The sequence below is a fragment of the Cicer arietinum genome, chromosome 7 (assembly GCF_000331145.2).
Source record: "Cicer arietinum cultivar CDC Frontier isolate Library 1 chromosome 7, Cicar.CDCFrontier_v2.0, whole genome shotgun sequence".
NCBI classification, from domain to species: Eukaryota; Viridiplantae; Streptophyta; class Magnoliopsida; order Fabales; family Fabaceae; genus Cicer; species Cicer arietinum.
The window spans coordinates 21,220,496-21,232,920 of record NC_021166.2 but is presented as its reverse complement, the minus strand read 5'-3'; the positions used below and the strand labels follow the sequence as shown (position 1 = coordinate 21,232,920).

At 24.8% G+C, this 12,425-nt stretch overlaps 1 protein-coding gene across 1 annotated transcript; it reads left to right on the top strand.

The window, feature by feature from the left end:
• Positions 1–5,212: 5,212 nt before the first annotated feature.
• LOC101501747 (dof zinc finger protein DOF5.7) lies at positions 5,213–7,737 on the top strand. Its single transcript, XM_004509652.4, has 2 exons — positions 5,213–6,552; positions 7,358–7,737. The coding sequence occupies exon 1, from the start codon at positions 5,476–5,478 to the stop codon at positions 6,517–6,519; it is 1,044 nt and encodes a 347-aa protein (XP_004509709.1). The 5' UTR covers positions 5,213–5,475; the 3' UTR covers positions 6,520–6,552; positions 7,358–7,737.
• Positions 7,738–12,425: the final 4,688 nt, after the last annotated feature.

The window sequence follows — 12,425 nt, the reverse complement described above, 5'->3', positions numbered from 1 at the left end:
CACATGTTCCTCCCTTGACGCAATCTTGATCAATACACTCTCGAACACTAAATGTAGAAGATAATATGTTAACAAATATATAAACCATAATTTGTAATATGAACATCTAACTCATTCCGCTATGCACCTGATTATTTGGTACGAGTGTGTTTTCTTATGCCTCTTACCCGCACATATTCTTCTTAAGTCTTAACATTGGCATTGGATAGGAGCAAAAGAAATTTCGTTGAATCGCAATATATTCGCATAAGTGAAGAGGATGTTTTCATGACTGAAACATTAATGATCATCAATCAGTTCTTTAATTAATTAAACAACAACCTTTGATTTTTGAATTTCCCTGTCTTATGTTATATCGACCTATCTGTTTTATCCCCACTCTTCTGATTGAGCTTAAGGATTAAAGTTGTTTCTACTTTATTGGTACTTGTATGATTCCCTAGTTGAAAAAAAAAAGTATTTTGGATCTTAGAGTTCAATAACTAAGCTTTCTACTTATAGCTGAACAAAATTATTAAAGGACTTGTATAATTTTTTCCCTATTTGTTTTCAAGCAATGGGTAGTGTAGGGGGCCATTAATATATGCACAGCGGTGTACTTCAGCCCAAAAAGCCAAAACATGAAATCACTTGTTTATTGTAATTAATTAATGGCTAAATAGTATATGCAATTCCTTAACTTAATTTCAATTAATATTTTAATTTTTTATATTTTTATTTTTTGATTTAATTTTTTATTTTAATTTTAAGTGACAATTTAATCTTTTATGTTTTAAAATGTTAACAATGTTATCTTTTTTCTACAAAAATTCAAAAAAACTATTAAAATTTTCAAACAAAACCCATAAAATTAATTATCATCTTCGATATAATGCAAATTTCATCATATTCACAACTTAAATCTTTAAATAAATTAATATTTTTATTATTTATTTGATGTTGTTGGAGATGAAAATATGAGTTTATTTGAATATATGGATTATGCATTTGATAAAATTTGCATTATATTGAAGATGATTATTAATTTTATGATTTTTTTTTTGAAGTTTTGTAAATAAAAAAGATAACATTATTGACATTTTAAAACATAAAAGATTAAATTGTCACTTAAAATTAAAATAAAGAATAAAAAAAAAGATAAAAAACTAAAACGTTAATTGAAATTAAATTAAGGGACCATAGATATTATTTAATCTTAATTAATTAATTATTAACTAAAGTTAATAAAAAAAACATAGATTGATGAAGCAGGAAAAACTATACATGTTTTTTTTTCTTTCAAAATAAGTTAACTAGGAAGTACGCTTAGGTTCTCTTTGTTAAGGTCAAATCACTTAATATTTATTGTAGATAATTTATAGTGTATAAATTTGTATAATTAAAGTACAACTAATTGATAACAATTTTCACTCTCAAATTAATAACGTTGTTCCACAAATTTATAATATTTTTTGAGATATATTTGAAATAATATTTATGTTTACAAATTATAGAATATCATTTTTTTTTCTTTTATTTTTATTTTTATTATCTTACTTTAAAATTTAAATATTAATTAAAAATATTTTTTTTTTATATTTTTATCATTTATTAGTTCAAATTCAATCACTAACTTTATCTAATATTTCAATTTTTATTAATTTATATTTTCTCTAGTATTACCTAATTTATTAGCTATGAGATTCTAAGTATATCTATTATAAAATTTAGCAATTTTGACAAAAAGAAATCCTTTAAATATTTGATTACAGAGACTTTATTATGTTTAAAAGGGACGTTTGAAGGAGAGAAGTAGACAAGGTGTTGGTGTTGGCAGTGTACAGAGAGCATCCAGTGCTGTTGTAAGCTGCAATTTTGTTCCCTTTACTGACCACATCTTCCATCTCTTACTACATCCTCTATACTTGTCTAATTCCTATAGGTTTGCTCTCTTGCTCTTTTGCTACTTCCACTTGTAGCCTACTAGTACCCTATACATTCTATTCATATACTAAATGTTTTAAACACTATTGTTCAAGTACACATTTAATTTTTCATGCTTCTTGTTGGGCATAAAGCAAACCTTAAAATATATGTTTGAGAATTTTGAGTTCAATTTTATAGGAAAAAAAATAGTGAAGACTAATTTTTTATTTTTAGATTAAATTAATTATAAATTTTTTTTGAAATTGATTGACGAAGGAATTAAAATGTCTTTTGTACAAAAAAAAATTATTATATGATAATTTATCATGTAGTTTTTTTTAGAGTTTGCATTTAATTTTATTTTTAGCTGCAACCCCTTTCTTTGTCAGTTTGTGAAATATTTTGAAGAATTGGTCTCTTCTTAATACAATCCACTCTAGTTAACCATGTTATCAAAATCAAGTAGAAGCAAGCTCTTTTTGCAACTAATCTTTTATGTGGAGGTTTCTAAAGGATTTGATATTTCAAATGGAGGAATTAAGGATATAACCATGTGGTGTACTTTTATGCAAATTAAAAGTTATAGGATAAGATAGTAGTTGTTTTTGCTTTGCTTCCTTTGTTTTGATTCGTTTCTAATAAATAAATAAATAAATAAAGTGAAGTGCTTTTCTATTTAAAAATTCAATTATAAAATTATCTAAATATTAAAATTTTCGGCAAAGCTATCTTAAATGAATTGAAGATGATTTTAAAGAGTTTGAAGGTAAATCAAAGCATTTTGTAGGTTGGACCAATATTTCCTAGATATTTGTAAACTGAAGTAATAATGGAACTATCACATTTAGAGAGAGAAATTATAATTCTTTAGATTTTGTTCAACTCTATGACAGTTGTAATGGGCAACTTAGAAAATCTAAACACTTGTAGTTTTACCTTTTTCTAAGTATTTACTCTCTTTGATGCGGTAATTGTTTGATGTTATTGTTCATATGAAACATATGGAGACTTTAAGCACGGCTTAAGAAAACATAAAGCATAGGTGAATGTTACCATAAATCACCTTCATATATGATCTACATTATAATTGAATGATACTTTTTAAAAATATAAATAACAATCCTCTTAATTGATATAACATCGACAAAATTAAATAAAAAAAATAAATGTATTTTTTAAAATTTAATTTATCAAAATTAACTCTAATCAAATCACTGTCTCATAAAAACAAAAAAAAAATTATTAATTTATACTTATAAATTATATTATCAATCACCATTAAAATTTTAAATAAATTTTAAACATTAAAAATCCTCAACAATCACTTATTAATTATAAACATATATCTTTCATCTCAACGTAGTCTATTGTAGAATTTACTTGTAACATATTATCATCTATTATAACTACAAGAATACTACTAACTATTATCAAAACCCTATAAAATAAATCTTCTTCTTCAAATTTTGTCACACTTTTTTAAGGATCAAATATGTCATTTCACTTTGACACAAATTTCAAAAATCAACCTTATCTTTTCTCTCTTCGTCTTTGTCTTTCTTCCATCATCATTCTTTCTTTCATTTTCAACTTTCTTTTACTCTCTCTCTACTATATAATATTAAACTATTATATCTACGTATTATCTTTTCACTTCATATTATATTAATACATCTATTTAGTCTCCTACATTACATTATTATATTAATATTATACATCTATTGATTCTCTCTCACAATTTTTCAAAATAGAAATTATTATGTATTTCATCAATAATATATCACTGGAAGATTTTTTGAAAAAAAACTTTAAATAAAATTGTAATACATTAATCATGACTTTTTAATAATTATATTCAAAATAAATATATATTTTTCATTGATCTATTTGTTATAAGATAATATTACATGAATTAATTAGTTATAAGATAAATATATATATATATATATATATATATATTATTAATAATGTGTCTCTTGAAATTTTTTGTACAAAATTTTAAAGAAAATTATAATACATTTATTATAATTTACTATATAAACTATATATAAGATAAATCTTGTCATTAGTCAATTAGTTAATTGAATAAAAGAAAAACAAATTAATTAATTAAAAAATAATATATATTTTCTTGATTATATATTTGTCTCTTTAATATCTTCTAGATAAAATATTAAAAATTATAATTTTTTAATTACAATTTTTATACAAATCATATACGATAATATATATTTATCATTTATTAATTAATTAAAAAATAATCTTTCAATGATAAATAAAATAAAATAAAAATATGTATTTTATTGTGAATATACCTTAAAATTGTATTATTATTACACAGGTATTTTGTTGTGTACCAGTTAAAATCTTGTACTTACCGGAAGAAAAAAAAAATTCAAATAGTAAAGCTTTCTAATATTTCTTTTTTAACATGAATAGAATGGTAAAGTTATTATAGTATGATATTTTGATCCACTTAAAGTGCTTGTGGTTAAGAATTTGCCAAATATATACAAACAAAAGTGTCCAAATCCACGTATATGTAACTTAAAAGAGAAAGAAAGGGATTGCGTGTGTGACTAGAAAGTTTGTTAGACATGTCCTGGACTTACAAGAGAAAGCTATATTACTAGTTACGCAAAATATATATATAATAATTACTAGCTACTAGTATTTGCACATACAATTGTCACTCTATTTTGTAAAATCAACATTTTAAGATGAAAAAAAAGTTCATCTTCTTGACCCCAAAAAAATATCCATCTTCAATTTGATTCTTCATCGCAAAAATCAGTGAGACAATTATAGATGAATTTCATATTATTCTTTTAAATATTTTATTGCTAATTTAATTTTTTTAGGAGTGGATTAATGATCAAATATGTAAACTCTTAAGTTGATCCTTGAAATCTAATCAAATTAGTCCTTAAATTAAGAGAAATTCAAAATATGGAATTAAAAATTAAAAATCATCAATTACTTTAGCTCAAATTTTACAGTATATTAAATTATCAAAGGTTGTAAATTAGTTCACAACATTATATATTTTCAAGTATATTAACTATGTAATGATCAAAATAAATAAATTATACTTAAAAAAGAATCGTTTAAAAACACTCTGATTAAAAGAAGTTTTAGTTAGATTTTATTTATCTTTCCATAAAATGATGAGGTCTCCTACTAATCCATACTGTTACATTAAATAAAATAGTTAGATTGCAGAACATAAAATACTGATCTGTAGCTAGTTTGGGATCATTCATTTTTCTCGTGTATGTTTTCTATCTCTCTCTCTCTCTCTTCTGTCATACGTACACTCTGTCCCCTTGACACTCTTTGTCTCTCCTCCATCTACAAAACTATGTACTATATATTTCACCTTTCTTTATTGCATAAATATCATATGAAAAAGACCTCTCTAACCCACCTCACACATTATCCTTTTCATCACAATCACAATCACCCTTCTTCTCTTCCTCCTCCCTCCACCACCACCATGCATATGCATCAAATCAAATGATCAACTCATTCAACTAAAATTTCTTTACAACTTTTTTCTCTCTCAAAACCATGCCATCAAATAATTTCAAAAACACACCTTCAACTAAACAAGATCATGAAAACCAACAAGGTTCTTGTTCTTCTTTAGATTCCAAAAAACCACCAACAAGACCATCATCATCACAAAATCAACAAGGAGTTATAAAATGTCCAAGATGTGACTCTCCCAACACAAAATTCTGCTACTACAACAACTATAGCCTCACACAACCAAGACACTTTTGCAAAACTTGTAGAAGATATTGGACTAATGGTGGAGCCTTGAGAAATGTTCCAATTGGTGGTGGTTGTAGAAAGAAACAAAAGCTCAAAACTTCATCAAGGTTCTCATCATGTAATGAATCCATTAACAAGTTTTCACCTTCCCTTGATTTTCATCTTGGTAATTTACCTTTACCTTTACTACCCTTTTCTCCAAAGCTTCACCTTCATAATTTTCAACCTTCTTTCTATAATAATAACCAATTCTCTTCAAATTCAAACACTACAACTTCTTCAACTTTCCAACTTGATCCATCTAGTACTAGCTCAAATTCATTGATGGGTCTAAATTTATACCCTTTTTCATCTACAATTGGAAGTGGATTATTCAATGGTGCAAATGAAAATCCAATTCAACAAGGAATGAATCTCATGAATGTGAATTCTACTTCTACTACTAGTAACAGTACTAGTCTTGCTACTTCTATTGAATCATTGAGTTCTATGAACCAAGATTTGCACTTGAAGCTTCAACAACAAAGATTAGCAACAATGTTTGGTGGTGGAGATAATGATAACAAGAAAGAACAAAGTAGCAATGTTTTGACTCAACCAATTTTGTTTCAGAATCTTGATGTTTCAAAGACAGAGATGTTTGGTGATTTAAGAAAAGATCAAGGTTCAAGTGGTGATGTACCAATGGAATGGTTTTTTGGTAATTCTTATTCATCAATGATAACTCCAACAACAACAATTAATGGTGGTAATGATAATGGAAACAACAATTGGAGTAATGGTGTTAATGTTTGGGGTGATGTTCAGCAGCAACAACCATATACTGCTTTGCCCTAGATCAAGGAAAGAGCTGAATTCATTGATTATGAGGTACAAGTTTTTTAATCTTTGGAGGGTAAAATTGAGAATCAAGAAAATATAATGTCTAAGTTAACCACTATATCATTTGTCTAAATTTAAAAAAAAAATAAAAAAAATTAGCCAGGTGTATTTTTAGTGGTGAATTTGTGTTTTTTATTTATTTATTGTGTTCAAAATCAACATTTGTATAATTTAATATCATGGCATTTTGTTACTTAGTTCATTATGTGTTTTCATATACAGATGAATTTGAGCTTGATGCTATAGTAGTTAGTATAATTGTCAAAAAAATTTAATGATATATGATTTTTATTTATATGTTTAATTGTACCTTCAATCACTTTTTTCTGTTAATGTGGCTCCATATTATTACTAACTATAAGCATAGTTTTAAATCGCAGAAAATTTCAAAATCTGTAATATTGTGACTACAATCGTAGTTGCGTATTGCAATTTACAACTATAATCTTAACTGTGAATGCAACATGAAAATTGGGAAAACGTGGTAACTTGAAAAATGTTCCTAACTGAATTAGAATAATTTGATTAAATTCAGCTATATTGATAAAATTTGATGAAATGAAGTTTTGTCTTGACACAGCATTCTTAAGGTTCACACTAAAAAGGGGTCGGTGATAAGATTACCTTTTCCCTGAATATATATATTTTAGGGATCTGTGATGAAATTTTGGACTGTTGTTTAATTGAAACTGTAGGACTTGAATGCCACGCTTTTGATAAGTTTGTTGTTTATGTATTTAATTTAATTTAATTTAATTTAAAGATATATAGCATGTCCTTGTTTGTGTATCAGAGAAACTGAGTGATTTCAGCTACTGATCAATGCAATACACAAAACATGGCAATGTAGCAGTGAGTGATGAAAGCCTGTAACATTGCTCTTTCGTTGTCTCAATCCCAATTTTCCCTCTGTACCTTTCTATGTTACTCCTAAGCTTGCTGTTTGATTTGGTGTCTGATAAAGTGGTGGTTTGAGACTGCTAAAGTTTAATGAAACACTGCAAACTTTTTCATCAGTTAATTGAGATGACAAAATCAAATGCTTTTAGATTTATAAGTTTTTTTTATCATTTACTGGATTTTGATTTATAAGTTCAAGTTCAATTATGCTATTTCCTTTTATCTGGAATGTAAACAATTAAAAAAGTCTAATGGTATTAGTAATTTCTGTCATATATTATTTCATTAATTTAGATTTTATATTTTTAATAACTTTTTTTTTTATAGAATAAGTTTTCATAAAAGATGATTCAGATAATACAGTTCATTTTTTTATTGAACAAATAAATAAATGAGACTGACTATTTTTCTGAAACGGTGTTGGTAGTTTCTTTATTCTTATATATATGAGATCGAAAGAATTATTAAATTAGCATTTGATTTTGAAAACGTAAATTTTCAACAATTTAATCTTTAAATTTTGATAACAAAAACACTTTAATTTATTAAATCAACAAATCTCAATTAATTTAGTTTCTTCGTAAAAAAAAATATTAATAGTATAAGAGGGTATTGTTCAAAAAACATTCAATCGAATATATTTATTTATAATATATTAAAATAATATTTTAACTATGTTCATTAACACGCTCTCAAAATAATATTTGATTGTGATTTAAAACAATTTTTTGTTCTTTAATTATTCTCTAATTTTTTCTTCATTTTATCTAAATAAGTTGATTTCATACAAATTTAGTTTTTCTTTAATTTTTTTGTTGTGATTTCCTCGTCGTCTAAGTGTGACGTTTTTTGATATTTTCATTCATCTTGGGGTTGTATTTGTTTGGTTTATATCGACAAAATAACTTTGATTTATTATAGATTTTAATCAATGATTTTCACATCTCAATGTCAAGATCTAAAAGTATAAATATTCTATACACTTGAATTTTGTTAAATTTATAGACATGTTGTTTTGTGCTAAATTATTCTTTTGTATTATTAAGTTGAATGTGAGTTGATTCACATATTCAATTTTATTAGTTTTAGCAATTTTTAATTTGTATTGATATCAATGTATTTTATAAATAAATACCATCCACTTTTTTAGTAAAAATAAAAACTATGTCTGTTAACAATCCAACTTTTCTTATGTCGTTTCATCTACAATTTGACTGATTAAAGATATTATGATATGCTACCTTCAAAATACATTTACCACTTCTTTAGTGCTATTTAACATTCATTCTTCTATTAAGATAAGCTTTCCATTAAAATTTTCATTTTATTCTCTATTTGTTGTTCTTGCATCAATTTTACAACGAAAGCTCACTCTCTCTTTACTCATTATTATGTAATTATATCATTTAATAAATTTGATAACTCTTACTTAATATTAAAAATATTTGATTTTATATTTCATGATCGAATTGTAACTTAAGTCCATTATATCATGGAATTCCTTGCATTCTCTTTGCCTGAATTCTCCTATTCGATTCATCAATAGCGACTTTTAAGTTCTAACTATGGCGCCCCATCTTGCACTTGCAATAGATTGCAAGATTTCATTCAATTGCGAAGTTGAAAGAGCTCAATCTATGTGTCTTATAGTTTCACTCTTTTGGTGTCTCAATTTCTTAGAGTTCATAATGTCATAGTTTGGTAACTAATTGCATATTAGTAGTCAAACTTATAATATGATTGTTCTTCTTAATATTTTTAAATGACATTCTCTAAATACACTATTTAAATGCAATTGCATAGTATTTAGTAACTTTTCTCAATGACATAGGAACTTTTATGAATGTGTGATTTCTAAAGTGCTTCAATTTTGATTTTTCATTCTTCCTATATTTTAATATTTACAACTCATAATTTTCATTTCAAATTGTTTTACTAAACCATATTTCATATATGTTTCATTGGAAACTTTCAAAATATTATATAATTAAAGACCGGTCAATTTATATTATAGAGAAATATCATTGGCTGAATATCAAATATAAGCACAAAACATTAATAGATGGTAAAGTAATTTGATTTATACAAACTCACACATAACTTTTGAAATAATCGTCTATTCTATTTAAATAGATTTTAAAATTAATTGCTCTTGTTCACTTTATCTTTATTTAAACAAATAAGCGGATCGTGACCATTCACTTAAAAGCTAGAACAAATGTATGTAGTATTTTAATGTATTTTTATTGGTAATATTTGAGAATTTTTAGTATACAAGTAGAAGTTAATTGTCTTTTTAAGTATATGATATAAACTTAAATATGAATTCAAAAATAGTTAGTTCAAATAAATATTATAACTTCGATTTTTTAAATCATTTTCAATCATTTAGAACATATTCAAAAAGTGTGATAGAAAATTACAATAAACATCATACTAAAAATGATTATTTTTAAAGTTTTGTCTAATGTGCATAAGTAAGATCACCTTGTATTATACATAAATTTATTTTTACTATTGAATCATTGAGTTCCATTACATCTTATTTGATCAAATGATGAAACTTATTTATTCAATACATGATAAAAATTTGTGCATGATGCAAAACATTTCTAACTTATGTACTATAAAATTTGTCTACTTTTAATATATCATTCAACAACTATTATCAACTAATTATCTTTGCTTCTAAATTCAAGTAGTATTGTTTATAAAATTGAAGGACGATTTAATCTATCAAATATTCTAGCGCGGGTCAAACCTCTAGTATCACTTAATTTCTGTGTTGTCCAATTTTACTTACATGTCTCTGATTTTTTATACAATACTCTTGCGGTTTTTGCAAGATTATTATTTTTTTTTTCTTTTTCTGTAATGCAACTTTTAAAATTTAGCCTCCATATTGAACTCAAGCAAATTGTGAAGAAAAAAGTTGGATCTTTATATGAAGACTCTATTCGGTAGAGTTTGGTTTTCCAAGTTCTTGAGAATCCATTTGTCAGAGGAAAAAAAACAACATAAAAACAAAAATAAAGGTTTAGTATTGTAATTACTAAATCATTTATTTTTTTCTCTTTTATAAATGAACCTTCAAATATTTAAGAAGGTCATACCGAATAACATAAAATGATATTCTTAATTAATAATAAAAATTTATATTAATTAATGTAAAAAATGTTTAAAAGTTGGTAATTCAAAATTTATTGATCTACATATATAATATTTATGATCATCAAATTAAGTTTCATTTTCTAAAATTTTATTTAAAATTTAATTTGATTCATTTTGTTTTACTAATTTTCATTTTTTTTCTTCACAATTTATAAAAATTAATTGATAAGAAAAAATTAAACATAACAACAAATACATGTATATATTTTAAATGCATATGTGCGGAGAAAAAATATATGCTTAAAAATGCATGTTTTTTCTTTATTTTGTACTAATTGAGATGATCTTTGGTATCCTTGTGATTATAACACTCCTAATTTATTTTAAATTAAAATAAATGATAAATGGTAATGACGGATTTTAATTAAATTAATAAGATTAAAATAAAATTATAAATTTAAACACTCCTTAGAAGTAACATCTTAATGAAACGATAGAAACTCATAAAGTTATGTTTGTTATCAAAAATAGTTATTTTGTGTAGCTATTTTTTATAAGGTAACAAATTGCCCTTTCAAATAATTTAAGGGTTGTCAATGTAACTACTATCTTCTTTGTGTGGGTCTTGGTATTAAAATAAATTAATATTATTGAATTAAGAAATTAACTATTTCTTATTAATATATATATATAGATGTTACTATAATACATCTTTTTCTCATACTTTTAGTAAATATTAAATATAAAAAACATAAACTAATTAAGTATCTTTTGTAGAAAATAATAGCAACAGTGAATAAATTTAATGTTTCTATTAATAATTTTTTTAATTGATTTTATAATAGTCTAATTATACTTAACTCAAATTTTGAAGTGATATTAACATTCAAAAATTCATTGAATCGCATCCTATCAAACCATTTAAGTTACAATCTTAATATCTAATCTTTGTGTTTATATGTAGAAACGGTCCTCACTTTATGATATTTTAAAGGTTGAGATAAAGTCAAATTATAAGATGATTGATTTAGCTATTAGACGGTTGGAGAAAGATCCCTCAAATCCGTGCTAAATGCCACTGACCATCATCAAGTCTCATTGCAACTCTTTATCATGTCACATAGAAAGTATAGTAAACCAAAGAATTTAAGTTTTTCTTGTTTGCCGTATATGTTATCTTTATTCATTACTTTCACTATTTACAAGAAAAATACAGAATTCACCCCCACAAATGATGGAAATAGTTGATTAAACACCTTTATTCCTCATCATGTATCATGACCATTATGTGTTCTGCATAGTGAAAATTTAAATATAATACTGTGTCTGTAATTTATAAATGTGTCTTTGGCTTTCAATTTTGAATGCCTACACTACGCATGAAGCCTAGCATGCTATTAATAATTCCCACCTACATTCCCTTGCCTCATGATTTTGGTTAAAAACGCTTCAGCATCCATCAAAACAAATAAATTTTGTTGTGTGTACTTAATTATACTATTCTTAATTATAAATATTAAAAATATAAATATTAATTATACTATCCTCCATGCGGCAATAGAGCTGTGCCAGTTTTGCCTCCGCTACTCCGTATTCAATTAATTGGGGAAAACTCACACTGCACTTGTTTTATAGTGGGTGTGAAATTTATGCCATATCTCCGTTTACAATGAGTTCGAGTTTTTCCGTTTACAACCGCATTCATTAATATATATAAAATTATAAATTTAAAAATTATATCTATTATAATTAATATAATAAAATAATTATGATTAGACAATAATAAATTAAAAATATTTTGAACAAAGTTAAAAAATATAATTTTTAATATTTAAAAAATATTAAGTATA